A 20,223-nucleotide genomic window follows, 5' to 3' on the forward strand; every position below is an offset into this window, starting at 1 on the left:
TACAGTGGACAGTGCAAATTCAGCCGAAGTTCCATGAAGATGCGAGCTACATGGACCAGTTAGTTCCTTTTGAGGAATGCATACAGTTACATTCTAGTGAACCATTGGTCGTGCAGGCCCCAGAATATATTCTTCTCACAAACAATGGGCGCACATTCAAGTTAGTACTGTTGACTGAAAGAATCATTGATTTATAGTTTTTTAAAAATTATGACTTGTCCTTTTCCTTTTTCAAAATTTTCCCTGAGTGCACTCTGTTCTGCTGCTCCAGCTGAGTCAAATTTCTAGGAGGGGTTCTGCACCTTTCACGTGTGATTCTCTTCCGAGCATTACTTTGGGACTTTAATTGATCACTGAGTTCAGAAATCTGTTAGAATAGAAAAGCCATTGGGTTTAATACTATACCAAAATTCAAACCTGTTTTTTTGATTGGTTGTTGCTTTCTTTCTGAATCTGACTGATTGCAGTTGGATTCAGGTTTCAAATTGCTTAACATCAAAAGTCGTTGAGATCCCTCTTTGGGAAAGGCTCTTTGGTCACCCCTCAAGTGGAAATAATGGAACCATAGTTACAAAAAACACTTCAAAAAAAAAAAACGCGATAAATAAAATTGCTGTTTAAAACTTTAAAAATGCATTTTTTTCAATTTTATTCATTTTATTCATGTTTTTGTTAATGACAAACAGTTTCCTTTCATTTTATAATTTTTATTTGTTGCAAACCTACTTATTTTTTGATGTTTGTGTTATTACTTTCTCACTTATTTTCATTTTTCTTCATTATTAGTTTTTTTTTAATTTTTAAAAATTTGACGTATTTTTCCCATCTTTTTCGAGCTCACCGTATTATACCTGAGATAAACCTCTCCATTTAAAACTCGAGAAAGTTTTTTGTGACTATGGTTGAAACTATGCACATTATCACCTACCTTAATATGGGAACTTTCTTTACTTTGTACATTTGACAATTTTTTACCTACATTATTACATATTTGTATCTGTTCAAATTGTTGTGCAAAAATACTCAACTTGATTTCCATCAATGATGATGGATGACTTAATGGAGGACCTTGCACTATTAATGAGTGTCCAGGATGCATTATTTAGGATGAGATGTTTTCTACGGGTTCACTTCAACTTTCTTTTCAATAGTCTACTTTAATGCATTTGAATTTATGAAGCCTTTTTAATCTTTCTATCTACCTCTCTAATCCTTTACTGTGTATTTGCAGTATTGTCATAAACCCGACCAACCTCAGTCATGGGCTACACTATTTTGAAGTGTATGGCACAGATTGCAGACTTCCATGGCGTGGATCTCTTTTTAGGGTTCCTATTACTGTAATTAAACCTTTAACTTTGCAAGATAAGCCTCCCATTATTTCCTTTACTGGGATGGCATTTTCACCAGGTTGTGTTTCTATATGAATCTGATCCACATATAAATGTTTTGTCCAATTTAATCCTGCCACTTGTTAATTATGATTGTATAGACATGCCTGTCACTTAGTAATCTTTTACTTCTGGGACAGGTTACATAGAGCGGAAGTTTATCAAAGTGCCCAAGGGTGCTACGTGGGTCGAAGCAACCATGAGAACATCTGGTTTTGATACTGCTCGGCGATTTTTTATTAATGTTGTTCAGGTATGTCTCTCTGAACATCATTCACACCTTTGGTCTAATAGCATTGCTGATGGAATCAATTACAGATTTGTCCTCTGAAGCGTCCGATCAAGTGGGAGAATGTTGTTACATTCTCATCTTCATCTCTTAAGAGATTTAATTTTCCAATTCAAGGAGGTCAGACTATGGAGCTTGCTATTGCTCAATTTTGGTCGAGTGGCGTTGGCAGCAATGATGTTACATTTGTTGATTTTGAGGTATTCTTGTAACTGAAATGGCTGTTCTATTTATAAGCCTGTTTCATTTTTGTCATCATGGTGGGCACCACCTCTTCTCATTTTGTACTTTCTGAGATTTTGGTAAATACTATTGGGCTCCATAAGTAGATTTTCTGGCTGATCAAATGTAATGAAAAATGGGTCATGGTCTATGTCACCAAGGTGCAGGGTGTGGGTGCCGGCGCGGCACATCTCAAAAAATTTAGGTGCGGCGAGAATATTGATTATTATTATTATTAATTTATAATATATATATATATATATATATATATATATATATATAATATGACAAAAAATGGTCTCTAAACCACAAAATTATTAAATAACAAAATCAAAATTACAATTTGTTAATCATGATATCATTATCAATCATCAATTCAACATGATTTTGTTATACAAGATATGAGCATGTAGTATGCACAGTTTATTATAGTATCAGCAAGTCGGAGAATCTAAAAGCTAGAGAAGAATATGGCATTTTACCACTGCAGCAAGAATAAAACTTAAGAAAATTTCACAAGAATCACAACTAATAGAATAGTACAAAGCCACCTAATAATATGAAGTCTCTCTAAGAAAACCTCTCTCGACCGACCACATAAACAAACCACAAGGTTGCATCACTATTCCAGAAACGTAAACAGCACATTAAAATAGAGAACATCACACTAAACCAGAGGAAAATGCACTGCTGCACTAGACGAGACGAGACAGAACACTAGAACAGTAGAGTGAGAACAGCACACTAAAACAGAGACGAGACGAGACGGAACACTAGAACAGAGAGAAATCAAAATTGGAGCGTGATATCAGAATCAAACAATAAAAAGAAAAATACGCTGCAAAGAGTGAGAGAGAGAGAGTTTACCTTCCTAAAATGCAGCGCAGATTGTGAGTGGAAAAGAAGTGGAAAGAATAGAGAGGATGGAGGTAGAAATCGGAGACTGAGAGAGCAGTGGACGCCGGTCGCCAGACGGAGAGCAGCGGACGCCGGTCGCAGCGCCGAGAGAGAGAGAAAGCAGCGTTGCAGCGGAAGGAGAGAGAGAGCAGCGGCAACACGAGAGACGATCATGCCCTATTTGTTAAAAATAAAAAACCCCAAAAAATGGACGGAAGAGGACATGGTGCGGTTTGACTGCACCCAACTCGCGTTCGACGCTCGCGTCGAAAAAAGGCGATTTTAGTCAGCCGCACCCGACTCAACTTTGACCAGGTTGGGTGAGAATCTTGGTCTCGCCCGCACCTGCACCCGCGTCGCGTTGGCGCGGGTGCGAACGCGATGCGGGTGCGGGTCCAGAAATGGTGCACCCAGGTGACTTAGGTCATGCTTTGTCATAAAGTTTGCTGGCTCACTAGATATGCTATGGAACAAGGAGATGTGATGCCGATCTATGTTATCCTTCTATAATGTCTGAATTTGATGGATAATAAAGTCTAATGTGTAAGATGCTGAATTGGGTTATGTAATCTGCTGAACTGCATCTAGGTTCAATTACGCAAATTGTGGTTGACGAGGTGAACTCTTTTACGTGTCTGGAATTACTTAATAATTGAGAGGAGAATGGTTGTTTTCCAATAATGTTCAAGATGAAGTGTTATGACTTGATTTGAGGAGCCTCTTCTTGGACTCTCCACATTTTTCATGTGATTAGAAAGCCTACCGCAAAGAGACATAAGTTGGTTCAAAGCTGTGAATAAAGTACTGATTTTATTAAAAAATAATTTGAAGCATCAGTACAATCTCCCATAATTGAAAGTTGAAACAAAAACCCTGAACACTCATATATGCATATGCACGCTAGTGCATATTTTGCATGCTAACAATATATGGTTAAAGGATTTGTTAAAAGTTCATTTCTGAAGCTAGACGTCAGTTAATGTGACCATCAAAAAGCTGCTATGTGAATTCAAGACAGCTAACCTTACTGATTAGATTACAGAACCTAACCACACGTACGTCAAAATTGTTGAACAACTTAAAAGTTCTCACTTTTATCTTTTTATTTTTTTTTGACGGACCATGTCTTTAATGTTCCGTTCCATGGATGTAAAGTTAGTGCATATGAACATGTCGGCTATAAAGTTTCTCTAATCTAAGAATTTGGATTAAATTTATTGGTTTCTTCTTTGGTTTCGTTTTCTAATGTTTCAGTTTCACATGAAATATTTGTCCACATTTCTTAAAACTGATTATTCTGTTTCGTGTATGTTGTCGACAATGAAATTATGTCACAAGATGGAATTTCATGGGATAGAAGCTGATCAAGAAGCTGTGATGCTTGATGGCAGCGAGGCACCTCTCAGAATTGAAGCTAAAGCTCCATTATCATCCGAACAACTTAGACCAATCGCTGTCTTAAAAAAGGCAAACCTTGTATCCAGTTGACTTTTTCTTTCTTGAGTTTAATTGAGTCTGTTTTGTCTACTTAATACCATCTGAAATTCTGCAGTTCGCATTTGATGAGAAATGCACGTGTAATAATTTTCAAAATTTTACCTTCAGATAAGGACTCCTTACCGGCCAAGTGATTGCAGTCTTTTCCCTCTTCCTGAAAAGCGTGACTTACTGCCTACTGGAAAGCAGATTTTGGCACTTATTCTTACGTGAGTTGTTGCTTCTCCATATTTCTTCCTTTCTTTCTTCATGTGATCATTTATTTGGTTCAAATTCTGTTTATGTATCATCTCCCTTGTTTTATCCATATTCATCTTTTTTGTTGCCCATATACTATTGCAGTTACAAGTTTAAATTGGAAGAGACAGCTGAAATAACTCCCAGATTGCCATTACTCAATAATCGAATCTATGATAATAAATTTGAATCACAGTTCTATATGGTTTCAGACTCAAATAAGGTAAATTTTCTTCTACCTGATAATTTTTTTTCCTAACAATTTTTGTGCTACAGTATTTGTGTCTGCTGGCTTGAGGTTGGGATTCCTTTATTCCTTATGATTGCAAAGATAAATAGGTTGACTTTTAGGTTTCTCTTCTTGACTGTCTAATGTTGCTTTTTCTGGGACCTACACTATGCTATTCTCAACTCTTTTCTTCTCTCCCATCTTCTAATCATGGGTATTTGGACCAGATTTTCAAGGTGGGAATTGTAGTTTATGTTTAGATTGTCTACGAATGCCTATGGGATAGATTTCAATTGCATGACCATTTTAGGTCAAAGACTTGGCTGCGTTATATTTCACCAATGGAAACATATGTTCAAAACTTAAAAATATATGTTTGTTAATTGTTGGGTCAAAATTCTGATAGAAAAGTTCATCAGTGAAGAAAATATTCCTTCAGAGAAAAAATGCTTCTACATTGTTTTTTGTTATGGGCTTGTAGCTTCAACCTGCGCAGTGCGTCACAAGGAAGACATGCAGCCATGGCATTGCACATGTTTGTAGAAGCAATTCGAAAGAAGGCGCCCTTGTGGGCAGACTGTCACAAGAGAACGAGAGTGCAACAAGAGCAAAGAAGACAATGGGTAACTTAAAGCAAGACTTACTAAAACAGTAAAAAGCAAGTACCCTTGGCACAATAGTCAAGAGGGGACTGAGTGTGCTTCTTACCTGCTGCAGGTGGAAGCATGTCAAGGGACTGTACATCTATTTATAAGGCCATAGGCCCTTGTGACACATCCGGGGTTTTAGATAGGCTATGCAAGGGCTAATGACTACAAAATGGTTGGGTGCAATGAATCTCAACCACCTAAGTCATTGATGTCCTTCGCAACATCATAAGCTTTGTGGTAGTCATTGAAATTTTTCTGGTATGACTACAGGTCTCAAGCTTCTTCTCATGTGGCTTCAGACTTTGGTTGGTCTTTCCACTTTGCTAGTCATCGAATAGTCTGGCTTCTACCTTTCCAAAAATGATTGTCTTTAACAAATTTATGGGGCCATTGGAATCCATGGTGTTTGCGGTTGCCTTCTAGTTGCAATCTCTAAGGGTGTTAGAATATGTTGTTGTGGGAACCGGGTCCATATCTGGACCCGGTTCTATGGGGCGCGGGTACCGAGGCGGGCTCGGTAGCCTAGGCGGCCTCTCCTCTCTCCCTCTATATATTGTCACTTATGTGTAAGTGTTGAATTAAGTGAATATAATTTTCTCTCTCCTAGGGTTGCGGTTTGCCCCTAGGTCAGAGCCTCCCCGTGGTTTTTCATCTCTTTCTGAGGTTTTCCACGTATATTGTGTGTTCTTTCTCTGCTCCCTTCTTGTGGTTCGTGTTTCTACATGGTATCAGAGCCACCGCGTGTGAGATCGTTGGTGTGCAAGTAGTGTTTTTTCCACCGTTCTGGTATCGTGCCGCCTCCGTTGCCGTTTCCAGCGCCGCCGCTATTGCTGGTTTCAGTGCTGACGCCGTCCAGGACCGCCGCCGCCGTCCATCGTTCCCAGCGCCGCCGTCGTTTTTTTTCCGCCGCCCAGGAACGTCGCCGCCTGCCTTCCGTCGCCGCTGTCTCACTCCCGTCGCTGCTGCCTCGTTCTCGCCGCTGTGCCTCTTGTTGCTGTGATCAGGAACGCCGCCGCCGTTGTTCCCAGCGCTGCCCTGCCCCGCCGTCGCCGCATGCCTTCCGTCGCCGCTGCCTCATTCCCGTCGCCTCTGCCTCGTTCTCACCGCTGTGCCTCTTGTTGCTGTGTGCGTGTTTGTGATGACAGACGCGATGGGGACTCAAAAAGATGTCGTTCTTGACGCGGGCAACGCTTCCAAGACTGAGAACGTGCCGATCCAGGTCACCTCCATCCGTCTGACCAAGGACAATTACCTATCTTGGTCTGCCGCTCTCGAGATTGGGATTACTAGCCGTGGGCGTCTCTCTTACATCACTGGCGACAAACCTGCGCCCATCAAATCTGATCCTCATTGGGCAACGTGGGCGTTGGAGGACAGCCAAGTGAAGGTATGGATTATCAGCTCCGTGTCCTCTGATATCCAGCCCCTCATTCTGCGGAAGCCGACCTCTTTTGATATGTGGACTGTGCTTGCGAAGATGTATGGTCGCAAGAAGAGACATCTGCGCACCTATCAGATTAAACGCAGTATTTACTCCCTGACACAGGGTGATTTGTCTGTTGCTGCCTTCTATGCTGCCCTGAAGACCAAATGGGAGCAGCTAGATTATCATGTGACTGATGAGTGGAAGTGCGGTTCAGATCATTCCCTCTACTGGGAAAAGGAATGGATGGACCGTACGTTTTTGTTTCTGGGAGGCCTGCGGGATGAATTTGAGTCTATTCGTAGCCAGATTCTTAATGGTGATGAGATTCCGGGGATAGAGGAAGTATATGCTCGAGTTGAGTCTGAAGAACAACGTCGCCAGGTGATGCATCTTGACACCGGTCATGGCCCTTCTGCCTTTGTCAGCCGTGCCTCTGGGACTGGGCAGCGTCCTGCCCGGCATTGCACTCATTGCAACAAGTTGGGGCATTCGGTGGATTTCTGTTGGGATCTTCATCCCGAGAAGAGACTGGTCAGAGGTCGTCCTCCCTCTGGCAAGCGCAGCCCTTCTGTGTCTGATTCCAGTCAAAGCAATTCTTCTAGTGGTGCAAAGTCCAAGCTGTCCCCTGCTCAACTCAAGGAGCTACAGGCGTACATCAGCCTCCTATCTACTACCCCTGAGGAGTCCTCCACGTCTGAAGGGGCTCAGCTAGCCCAAGCCCTCGTTGCCTCGACTGATCAAGGTAACCCTTCTCTTGGTGATTGGATTGTTGATAGTGGAGCCACTCACCACATGACAGGGGACTCTAAACTCTTTCAAGAATATCAACTTTCCTCTGGCAAGCAACGCGTGTCTATGGCAGATGGGTCTTCTATCTCTGTGGCTGGGAAAGGGAGCTTGTCCCTGTTGAACAAATACCGTCTCCACAATGCCCTGCATGTTCCAAATATTCCTGTGAACTTACTCTCTGTCAGCAGTATTACTAAAGAATTAAACTGTAATCTGATTTTCTCTACTGATCACTGTTCCCTGCAGGACTTGGTGACGGGGAAGAAGATTGGGATTGGTTCGGTTACTGATGGGCTCTACAGATTGCCGGTGCAAGTTGCTTCAGCATTGATTTCTGCCACGAGTGGGCACTTGTCTGGGGTGAATGATAGATCTACTGTTCTGCGATGGCACGAGCGTCTTGGACATCTCCCATTCCAGTTAATAAAGAAGTTGTTTCCTCATTTGTTTGCTTCTGTCTCCATTGACTCATTCGCTTGTGAAGTGTGTCAATTGGCTAAACATGTCAGGGCTTCGTACCCTATCTCATTGAATAAAACCACTCATCCGTTTGCCTTAGTTCATTCCGATGTTTGGGGTCCTTCTGGAGTACCCACGTGTGGTGGTTGTCACTATTTTTTGACGCTTATTGATGATTACTCTACATGTACGTTCGTGTACTTGTTGCAAGAACGTAGTCAGGTTCCAGTAGTTGTGAAAAACTTTGTTGCCTTTGTTGAGACTCAATTCCATACAACTGTTCAAGCTTTCCGTACGGATAATGCTAGGGAATATGTCTCTCAATCCCTTGATGATTTCTTGAAAGGCAAGGGTATTGTTCATGAAACCTCTTGTAGTTATACCCCTCCTCAAAATGGTATAGCTGAACATAAAAATCGTCATCTTTTGAATGTTACCCGGGCCATTATGTTCCAACGCCATGTCCCGAAGCGGTATTGGGGTGATGCACTTCTCACTAGTGCACACCTCATTAACCGTATGCCTACTAGGGTGTTGGATGGTCAGTCTCCTTATTCTACCCTGTGGCCCACTCAGAATCCGTGGCCTCTTACTCCTTGTGTCTTTGGGTGCAGTTGTTTTGTGCATAATCATAGCCCTACTCTAAAAAAACTTGATCCCCGGTCTATTAAAGGAGTTTTCTTGGGGTACTCTTCCACTCAGAAAGGGTACAAATGTGTGGATCCTACTACTTCCAAAGTGTATGTTTCGAGGGATGTCACATTTCATGAACATGAGTCGTATTTTTCGGTGAATCCTCTTCAGGGGGAGTGTCTTGGGAACAAAGGGGAAGAGTATTCCTCTAATCAGCTGATTCAGTTTATGGAGTTTTTGGACTACAAGGTTAGTCTTAGTGTGATTGACACGGTCACGGTCAGTAATGAGAAGGGCAGTCATATGGAAGGGGTCACGGTGGATGCTCAGCCCACTGTTGCCAGGGATCACTTGTTTGGCCAGGTTTATGTCAGAAAGGAGAAAGCTACAGTGGAAGATGTTGGTGATGAGGATAGAACCAATCCCAATCCTGTGATCTCCCTGGATGACCCAAGTCCATCGAATGAAGAGCTCCCCATTGCTTTGCGCAAAGGCACCAGGTCATGTACTTCTCACCCTATTCAGAGATTTGTTTCTTATGCTAAGCTCAGTACAAATTACAAATGTTTTATCACAACCTTATCCAAAGTTGTTATTCCCAGGTCGGTGGATGATGCTAAGGATGACCCCAAGTGGTTACATGCTATGACGGAGGAGATGGGTGCGTTAGCTAAGAACAAAACATGGGAAGTTGTTGATATCCCTAAAGGGACACACTTAGTTGGCTCTAAGTGGGTGTACAACGTGAAGTATAAACCTGATGGCACTGTAGATCGATATAAAGCTCGTCTGGTTGCAAAGGGGTTCAGCCAGAAGTATGGGATCGACTATCTTGAGACCTTTGCCCCTGTTGCAAAGTTGAAGACCGTGAGGGTTATTCTTGCTCTTGCTGTGCACAGGAAGTGGCGCATGGACCAGCTTGATGTTAAAAATGCATTCTTGAACGGCCATCTGGAGGAAGAAGTCTATATGAGCATGCCTCCAGGGTATGTTCAAGAGGGAAAATGTTGTCACCTCAAGAAAGCTTTGTATGGCTTGAAGCGGTCGCCTAGAGCTTGGTTTGAGAGACTAAGGATCGTTATGAAGTCTACTGGGTACAAGCAAGGAAATGGAGATCATACCCTATTCATAAAGCAGAGAGATGGTCTGGTGAGTCTTCTCCTTGTCTACGTTGATGATATGATTGTCACTGGCAGTGATGAGGAAGAAAACAGGAAGATGAAGGAGAGATTAGCTAAAGAACTCGACCTCAAGGATCTAGGTAAGCTGAGATACTTTCTGGGGATAGAGATTGCTCGATCAGAGACAGGGCTGGTTATGAATCAAAGGAAGTACACTCTTGACTTACTAAAGGAGACAGGTAAACTTGGTTGTAGGCCCTATCTTACTCCTATGGAATCGGGGACTAAGATAAGTATCAAGACAGGCACTATTCTGGATGAGGAAGGAAAAGGGCGATATCAGAGGCTAGTAGGTAAGCTTATCTATCTTACTCTAACTCGCCCTGATATCACGTATGCGGTAAATGTGCTAAGTCAATTTATGCATGCTCCCACGGATTGTCACTGGAAGAGTGCAGAAAGAGTGTTGGGATATCTAAAGAATGACCCAGGAAAAGGACTGCTGTATACTCGACAAGACAAACTTACTATTGAGGGCTACTCAGATGCAGATTGGGCAGGTTGCACTGACACAAGGAGGTCCACTACAGGGTATTGTATCTTTCTTGGAGGTAACCTAGTTGTTTGGAGAAGTAAGAGGCAAGAAGTTTGTTCGAGGTCTAGTGCTGAGGCTGAGTACAGGGCTGTTGCAATGGGAGTTACAGAGATGCTATGGCTGAAGATCCTTTTGACTGATATTGGTGTGGAACTGGAAGATAAAATGAAGATGTACTGTGACAACAAGTCTGCGATTAATCTTGCCAATAATCCAGTTCTACATGACAGGACCAAACATGTGGAGATTGACCGTCACTTTATCCGGGAACGCATTGACTCAAAGGAGCTGATTCTGCCATATATGAAGTCTGAAGATCAAGTTGCAGACGTCCTAACTAAAGGGCTTTGTACTTCTTCATTCGAAAAGAATGTTAGCAAGCTTGGCATGTTTGACATGTATGCCAAGCTTGAGGGGGAGTGTTAGAATATGTTGTTGTGGGAATCGGGTCCATATCTGGACCCGGTTCTATGGGGCGCGGGTACCGAGGCGGGCTCGGTACCCTAGGCGGCTTCTCCTCTCTCCCTCTATATATTGTCACTTATGTGTAAGTGTTGAATTAAGTGAATATAATTTTCTCTCTCCTAGGGTTGCGGTTTGCCCCTAGGTCAGAGCCTCCCTGTGGTATTTCACCTCTTTCTGAGGTTTTCCACGTATATTGTGTGTTCTTTCTCTGCTCCCTTCTTGTGGTTCGTGTTTCTACAAAGGGAATGCAGCGAGATGATTTGCTCTTTGCTGATTATAAGAGAGTTAAATTGTGTCTCCTGATTCACATTGATGAAATGTTAGAGGTACTCTTTCAATAGAATACTGATCCTCTCGTTTGGACTTGGGTCTGTTGGTGAATAGACAACAATTTGGTCATGGGCAGATGTAAGATGTCTTCTGAAAACCTGCTAGTGAAGTGAGGGTCTAGATGATTGAATATGTTATCTGATTTTCCTTATAGCTTTATCATGTTTTGAACCAGCAGTTTCAAAGCCAGCTTCACATCATATCTCTGTAGTGCTGACATAGAGGTAGCACACTTTGAAAACTGAATGACTACCCATCCAAGATGGCTGTGCTTCCAGCCACCTTGGACAAGCCTATAATGAAGCCCATAGAGATGTTCTCCCATGGATGCTCTATAATGGGAAGAGGTTCTAGCAATTAAGCCAGTTTCTGGTTACTCACATTTTCATGCTAATGAACATGGTAGGTGGAGACATAGCCTTCCACATCGTTCCACATCTATGGCCAGTAATATGCCAGTTCTGAGGGTGCCGTGTTTGATGATTCCCAAGATGGCTAACCATTGAGAGTGATAAGCACATATCTTATAGCTAAGACCTATGGCATAAATGCCCTCTTGTAATCGTCAAAAGATTCCCTTTGCCAACAATATAAGTTTCTGGGTATAAGGTCCCTCTTAATTTCTTCACTAATGTGGTCCATGAGGTCACTCTCTACCTCTGCTTCAAATGCCTCATCTGCCTGAGTAGCAGAAGCCTTATGTCTCAGTGGGTCCGCAACGACATTGGTGCAGCCTAGCTTATGTTCCAAGACCACATTGAACTCTGCCAAGGATTTTTGCCAACACACTTGCTTAGCTGTAATTTTCTTTTGGCTTGGAAATAGCTGGTAGAAATGGCGCTAGAGAAGAATGTAGTGTATGATGGCAGCTATTTCCCTTCTGTGCGTATGATACTATAATTCAGTGTCCTTTAACTCTCTGCTCTCAAAAGCAATGGGGTTGTCTTTTTGCATCAGCACATTACGACTGCAAAGTTAGAGGCATCCATTTGAACCTCCAATGCTTTAAAGAACAAGGTAGCATCAACATTGCTTCTGTAAATCCCCAAAAATTTAGTCTCGGATTGAAGATTGTGAGGGATCTTGAGGAACTTATAAAGGGGGTTGTTAAGTTGTTGGTTGTCCTTGTTCCTAACCTTTTGGGCTAGAACCGAAACTGCTAGGGGCCAGGTTGGGATCCGTTGGACCAGGGGCTGGAGCCCAGGAGTGGGTCGGGTTGTTAGTTGTTACAGGTTCTCCTATGACGACACATTTCAAGGTGATCTTACTATATTCATTTCATTGGTATGACACATACTTCTTTAGAAAATCCATTAGGGGCAGAATTGTCTGTCAATATCCTTCAATAAATTGATGATAGTAATTGGCTTGGCCAACAAGCATCGGATGGCAGCTTCGATTCCACAATTGTTGATATCTTCTTGGAGTCCATTTGCAGCTGTTCAGTGTGCAATGATGTGGCCCAATAATTCCACCTCTGGTCCACCAAATTGACACTTTTCTGATTTCTCATTTCATATATAAGCTATTTTTCATCAAATTCTAGTAAAGTGTATGCAGATGTTGAATGTGCTCTTCTATCATGAAGTTGTACACAACTATGTCATCCAAATTCACTATGCAAACTTGTCAAGGTATAAATAGAATATTATATTCATTAGTGTCGAGAAGGTAGTTGGAGCATTTACGAATACATCTTCCTGCCAACTTGCCAAGTGTATGCAGATGTTGAAGGCATCTTCCTGTCCTTTCTATTCTGCATCACACTACAAACAACTGCCATGTTCTCTTTTCCACTTTCGTGACTGCAACTGCATACATGCTGTTATATATTGCTGTATCTTAATTATGTGTTCAATGTATATGTGTTGTATTGGATTGTAATCTTAATGAATGTATTTTTTTCCATATTATATGTATATATGTTGTACCCGTGATTTTGAATTTTGTCCGCACTCGTACCCATGTGATATAATCTATTAGATAACGAGGTAGAAACAGTTTTCGCCTTTTCGGAGCTCCAAGCGTCACCTTTGTGAATTTCTTCAAGACAATCACAAGCACCTTTAGAACTACACCATGCAACGTGTTAAACTCTTTCTAATTGCCACCAACTACGTCACATTGAAACCTTGCCCTTATCTTTCCTCATAGCTATTGTTGGGACTTGGGACTATGCATAAGAACCTCTTATCTAAAACACCTACTGTTCAAAGGTGTGGCATTCGGACCATCTTTGCTATACTCATGTGCTTCATGACTAGAATCAACTTGAATTCATCCATCAGCGATACTAAGGTTGGTATTTCCCTTCCACCCCTTAATCCAGTGTTATCCATATCAACATCTCGTATAGGTCGGCAAAACCTATATGATGTGCCTATGACACACATTAGGTGTATTGGCCATATCTTAAGATACAATTGTCATATTATATGATACGACTGATACGGCCCATATCTTATGATATAGTGCAACTTTTAAAAAGGTCCTTTTGGTTGATGTTTTTTAAAACAACCTCTTCCTCTTCATTTCTAACACTTTGATGAGCTCTGGGAGGGAGACTTTTTTATTGGTTTTAGGGAGAAATTGCCAAATAAATTGTCGATTTGAGGGAGAGATTGCCGGTTTGAAGGGAGATTTACTATGGGAAACCCATTTGTGTTTTGAAAAAGAGGGCTTGTGTGTTTTTTCTTCTACAAAATGTATAGTCTCTCAATTTCAAGTATATTTCTATTGTTTTGTAAAGTTCACCATATGTTTCCATTTATTTTATGATGTTATTGTTATTTTTTAAATGATGAATCATGAATATTCATTGTGTGATGAATAATGAATTCTTCATACAACACATGTTTTTATGATTTCTCTATTTTTTTTTATTTTTTCTGATTTTTTTTTATTTTTTCATGATTAAAAAAATAATTTTATGATAAGTTTACAATAAATTACCAAACATTATGATACGGCATATAGGCCGGCCCGACCGATGCGCGTTACGATATGCCTTTTACAACATTGCCTTAATCTACACAACCACTCCCCTGGCCACTCTATGAATGGACTTTGCTTATGAGTTCTCGACCTTCATGAATGGCATTTCTTTCTCAAGGGTGAGCTCCAACTTTTTCACCTCATTTCGGGCTAACTTACATGTAGAACTGATAACCACCATTGCAGTTGTGGACTTACCATTTATGGTTATATTTAAGTGCATGAGTTCCTTTATTGGTTCGACCATTGCCTTTACCGCACCGTTCAGCGTGTTGAGCATTTGGAGTGCTCCCATCTTCTTATCATTTGTTTTATCATCCACTAGCATGGTAATAGCAGTTTGGATGGAATCATGGAAGAGTTGTCAGTTCTTAATATCCAAATTCATTCACCTATGAAGGAGAACAAGAGACAAGATGCAAAGGGTTTCCTTAACAGTAAAAGTGGTAGCCTCAATCTGTTTAGGCATGTCCTTACCTCATTAGAACATTAACATATATTTTATATGTTGAAATCAGAAAGTTTATTTTTAAGTATGGTAGTTTTCTGATTATTTAAAAGTTAGAGTCCTCTTTTGTCATTTTACAACTTTATGTGTCTTATGTAACAGCCCCAGCCGATCCCTAATCTCTATTTAAGTAGAGATTAGGGCACAATATGAAATAAAAAAAACTTTTCCGTCCATCAGCTCCTTTGCATGACTGATTGATTATAAATAGGACTATTTTTCTTGTGCCCTAGTTGCTGCACAATTTTATCGTGGTATTCTTGTTCTTAATTCCTGCTGTGGTTCATTATGGCTGAGAGCAACAAACTAGAGGGTGACAATGATACACATAATTGAAGAGGATGAATTTATTAACAAGTCAGGGAAGTACATGACTTGGGAAGAGGACGACAACATGGTTATGTCTTGGATTATGAACAACGTTTAACCACAAATTGCCTCTACTATTACTTACTATACTACTATTAAGGAGATGTAGGAATTCCTTAGGCAGACATATTCACAAGATAAAAATGTAAGTAAAATCCTTCAAGTTGAAGAAAAATTGCACAACCTCCGACAGGGAAATCAGGATCTATCACAATACTTTGCAACAGTTAAAGCTACCTATGAGCGACTGAAATTCCTGCCCCCTTCATGCAAATCTTGTTATAAGTCATACTTTGAACCTACCATGGTTGCAAAGTTTCTTGTTGGTCTCTCTTTTGAGTATGTCGCTGCCAAGGATCAGATGCTCACTGGGACTGAAATTCCTGATCTCTCTGATGCATACAACAGACTTAGTCGTTTGGCTATTAGCTTGTCCTAACCAGTTGGTGTGATGCCAACTTCTGCTCTTGCTGTGGGAGGTGGTCGTGGTCAGGGCACCACCTATAGTGCCAGAGGAAGAGATATAGGTCGTGGAACTCGTCGTCGGGGGAGGTTCCAATGCACCTATTGTGGAAAGATGAGACACTTGGAGGATCGTTGTTGGGATAAACATGGTCGTCCATCCTCTGTCACAGGGGAGAGGTATGGTCATCTGAGAGCCTTACTCATCCTCCTATGGGCTCTGCATAGGTTGCCACTCCCTATAGTGGAGAGCTCTTCATCTAGCACAATACCAGAGAGAGTTACAGTTAGCATTGACAAAGTTGAGTATGAGCAGTTTTTAGCACACAAAGCGTCACAGGCTTTAGCTTCCACAACTTTGATTGATCGAGCCTTCTTAGCGGGTACATCCACGCCTGATTCAGGTATCTCTTGGATTATTGATTCTGGAGCATCGAGTCATTTCTGCAGTAGACCTGGTTCTTTCACTACTTTACATAGATTCTCTCAGCCACATCATGTCAAAATTGCAGATGGTAGAATGTCACCCACATTGGGTTATGGAGATGTGAAGCTTTCTCAGTCTATGACTATTCCTCATGTTTTATATGCTCGTGAAATTCCATCTCATTTGCTCTCTGTCAAACAGTTGACTACTGATTTACACTGGCGCATTATTTTTGACCCTGGTTCATGCTCATTTCAGGACTTGCAAACTAGGAAGATGATTGGTGGTGGGTATGAGAAAGAGGGCGTCTACTATGGGTCTTGCTGCTACCTCCTCTACATCACAGTCTACATTCTTCCAGTGGCATCTCAAGCTTGGTCATCCTTCAGCGCCCAAGCTCCGTTCTATCTTACCTAATTTCTCAGTCCCAAAGTCTTTTCAGTGTGAGGCTTGTCAACTTGGCAAGCACACTTGTAGTAGTTTTCCTTTGAGTCTTAGTCCTTCGAGTCAATGTTTGTTTGATCTTCTCCATGTTGATGTGTGGGGGCCTAGCAAGGTTGCTAGCAGAGCTAAGTTTAAGTATTTTTTGGTCGTTGTTGATGATTACTCTCGAGTCAGTTGGGTATTCCTTTTGAAGGAAAGGTCTGAAGTAATTTGTATTCTCAAAAACTTGATTATTGAAATAAAAAGTCAGTTTGTTTCTGTGGTTAAGTATATTCGCACTGATAATTCTCTCGAGTTCAAATCATCTATCTTAATAACCTTTTATGCTGAAAATGGTATCTCTTCTCAATTTACATGCCCTCACACCTCACAACAAAATGAAGTTGCCGAACGAAAACATAGGCAACTTCTAACTGTTGCTCATACCCTAATGCTTCATAATCATGTACCAGCATACTAGTGGGGTGATGCCATACTCATGGCTTGTTACCTAACAAATCGTTTACCTTCATCTTCTATTGACAACAAAGTGCCTTTTAACCTTGTGTATCCCAATAGAAAATTATTTCTTGTTGCATCAAAACTTTTTCGGTGTACCTGTTTTGTTCACATTCTTGGGCCTAAACGTGATAAACTTTCTGCTCAAGCCATTAAGTGTGTGTTCGTTGGCTATCCTAGAAACCAAAAAGGGTACAAGTGCTTTGATCCGGTAACTCAAAAAGAGTATATCGGTACGGACGTCACTTTTTTCGAGTCTCGGTCTTACTGTAGCCGTACTTTTGTGTCATCTGAGATGTCATGTCCTATTCCTCTACCTATTCCTCCTATCCCGTTGTAATCTTTTCCTTCTCCTACTCCAACTATGAATAGGTTTCAGGACCCTCCATTGGTCTACACTCGCGACAGGATCCCTCTCATGGTTGACCATCTGACTCTCCTCAGGATGTGAGCTCCATTGAAGTAAGTATACCTGAAGTTGATCATTCACATGACTTGCCTATAGCCCTGTGCAAAGGCAAGAGATAGTGTACAATGCATCCTATCTCTCACTTTGTCTCCACTAGCCATCTTGGTGACAACTTACAACAGTTTCTTAAGGCTATGTTAGTCCTTACTATACCAACTAGTCATGAACATATATTACTAGACTGTAAATGGTGGAAAGCTATGCAAAATGAGATGGATGTTCTCGTACAGCGTGGTACATGGGAATTGGTTGATCTACTTGAAAATTGTGACATTGTTGGCTCCAAATGGGTATTTACAGTCAAGTATCGTTCATATGGGTCAGTAGAGCGATATAAGGCTCGATTAGTGTCTGAGGGTTACACTCAAACATACGTAGTTGACCTTTTTGAGACGTTCTCTTTTGTGGCCATGTTGGGCTCAATTCGCCTCATTATTTCTGTTACGGTATACTCTGATTGACTTATGTATCAGCTTGATGTGAATAATGCCTTTCTTTATGGTGATCTTGAGGAGACTGTATATATGCAGCAACCCCCAGGGTTCGAGCGACAGGGGGAGTGTAGTAAAGTGTGTCGTCTGAAGAAGGCTATCTATGGACTCAAACAAAGTCCCAGGGCGTGGTTCCACAAATTATCAGAGGTGGTTTTCACAATGTGGATTTGAAATATCTCATTTGGATCATTCTCTATTCATCAAGAAGACCTCCAAATGTGTAGTTGTTATGGTAGTATATGTTGATGACATTATCTTGACAGGTGATTGTGATCAAGAAATCTCAGCTACAAAAACTTTCCTTCAAAAGCATTTTTTCACGAAAGATCTTGGTCACTTGCGATATTTCCTTGAGATTGAGGTTGCACAGAACAAAAAATGCTTAGTATTGTCTCAGAGGAAGTATGTCCTTGACCTACTGCAGGACACATGGATGCTAGGGACCAAGCCGGCTAATCTCCCTATGAATTCACATCTTCAACTTCATGATAATCAATTAAAACCAGTAGATTTATGATTTTACAAGTCTCTCATTGGCAAACTTCTTTATGTTACTGTAACAAGACCAAACATTAGCTTTGTTGTTGGGAAATTAAGTCAGTTTATGGAAAAACCTAGAAAATTCCACTGGGATACTGCGTTGATGGTGTTGAAATACCTAAAGTCATCCCCGGGTAGAGGCCTCCTCTTTAAGAAAGATGAATCTCTAGAAGTTGTTGCTTACAGTGATGCTGACTATGCAGGGTTTGTTGATGATAGAAAATCCACCACTGGCTTTTGTATCTTGGTTGGGGGCAATCTCATATCATGGAGAAGCAAGAAACAAAATGTAGTCTCTAGATCAAGTGCAAAATCTGAATATAGAGCAATGGCTCAAACAACGGCTGAGATGACGTGGGTTAAATCTATGCTAACAAATATGAGTATTCATGTTCCTCTTCCTATGAAAATGTACTGTGATAACAAGGCTGCCACTTACATTGCAAACAATCCAGTATTTCATGAAAGAACTAAACACATAGAGGTGGATTGTCATTATGTTCGGGATCTTATAAAAGAAGGTGTGGTGTCTACGGTTCATGTAGCTTATGGCAGCAAATATGTTTACTAAGGCTCTTTCGATTGGTGATTTCTCTAGATGTTGTGACAAGTTGAACATGGTTGTTATCTATGCTCCAGCTTGAGGGGGATTGTTGAAATCAGAAAGCTTTGTCACACGGGTGCGGGTACGGGTACGGGGATACATGTACAAACACAACAACTTTCAAAATTTTCGGATACGCGGACATGACAAATTTTATATTCTAAAAAATGATAAAAAAAAAACATGAAATTGAACAAAGAACATATAATGAACATAAAATTGAAGGAATAAAACAATACAAGTATACAACAAATTATAAACATGCAGACTTATTGCACAGGTAAAAAAAAAACACAAAAAAAATCCTGGATGAAAAACATTTGTGCAATGGATGATTTGGGGATGTTCTGTTGAAGCTTTTGCTTCCAAGGGAAAATACCGCAACGACAGAATATATTAGCTCACTTGTAGTTAATATGTAAATCAGAAAAAAATATGTGCACACAGCCTCCATTTACACAAAAACACACACATAAATGTTCACAGATTACACATGAAGATCACTACAAAAGAGAAGTTCATGTTCACAGCATTCAAACGAATGCATACAGCCATAAAAATTCAAACGAACACATACAACCATACACACTCAAACAGAACATCCCCAAATCGGCAAATCCAAAAGAAAAAACCGTCCATAGCATTGAAGAAGAGTTAAGGATGAAGAACGGCGGAAAAAAACCCCAAATCCAAAAAAAAAAAAAAAAAAAAAAAAAAAAAAAAAAAACCCAAATGAAGAACATGAAACCCTAAGTTCTAATATCGAAAAAAAAAACACTTACCTGTCCGTCGCCAGCTGCCACCGGACACCACCCGATGCCGCCGGATGCCATTGCCGTCGCTTGCCATTGTCGCCGAAGTCCTCTGCTGCAACACTCGTCGCTGGTGAAGTGGAGAGAAGTCGAGGGTTGGGCGTAAAGAAATTTTTTGTCGTTAAAAAGTTGGGTAGATTTAACGGTTCGGATCGGGTCTGACCCAAACCCGATCCAAGCCGTATCCTGTCGTGTCCCATGTGGGGATCGCCGTGTCGGCGTGTCGAAGCGGGTACACGGCCTATTTTGCCGTGACCGTATGACAAAGTCAGAAAGTATGGTAGTTTTCTGATTATTTAAAAGTTAGAGTCCTCTTTTGTCATTTTACAACTTTATGTGTCTTACTTATGTAACAGCCCCAGTCGATCCCTA

General features: G+C 41.1%; 1 protein-coding gene across 4 annotated transcripts in view; it reads left to right on the forward strand.

Annotated features, from left to right (window-relative positions):
* Positions 1-20,223, forward strand: part of LOC116265646 (tripeptidyl-peptidase 2) — a 109,013-nt gene that overhangs the window by 29,289 nt on the left and 59,501 nt on the right. For all 4 annotated transcript variants that reach the window (XM_031646393.2, XM_031646395.2, XM_031646391.2 and 1 more), the window contains 7 exons: positions 6-160; positions 1,232-1,410; positions 1,532-1,644; positions 1,710-1,880; positions 4,138-4,266; positions 4,405-4,505; positions 4,639-4,756. In XM_031646393.2, coding sequence (XP_031502253.1) covers positions 6-160; positions 1,232-1,410; positions 1,532-1,644; positions 1,710-1,880; positions 4,138-4,266; positions 4,405-4,505; positions 4,639-4,756 — 966 coding nt within the window. The remainder of the gene's footprint in view (positions 1-5; positions 161-1,231; positions 1,411-1,531; positions 1,645-1,709; positions 1,881-4,137; positions 4,267-4,404; positions 4,506-4,638; positions 4,757-20,223) is intronic.

Source organism: Nymphaea colorata, chromosome 12 (assembly GCF_008831285.2).
Source record: "Nymphaea colorata isolate Beijing-Zhang1983 chromosome 12, ASM883128v2, whole genome shotgun sequence".
In the NCBI taxonomy this organism is placed as follows: domain Eukaryota; kingdom Viridiplantae; phylum Streptophyta; class Magnoliopsida; order Nymphaeales; family Nymphaeaceae; genus Nymphaea; species Nymphaea colorata.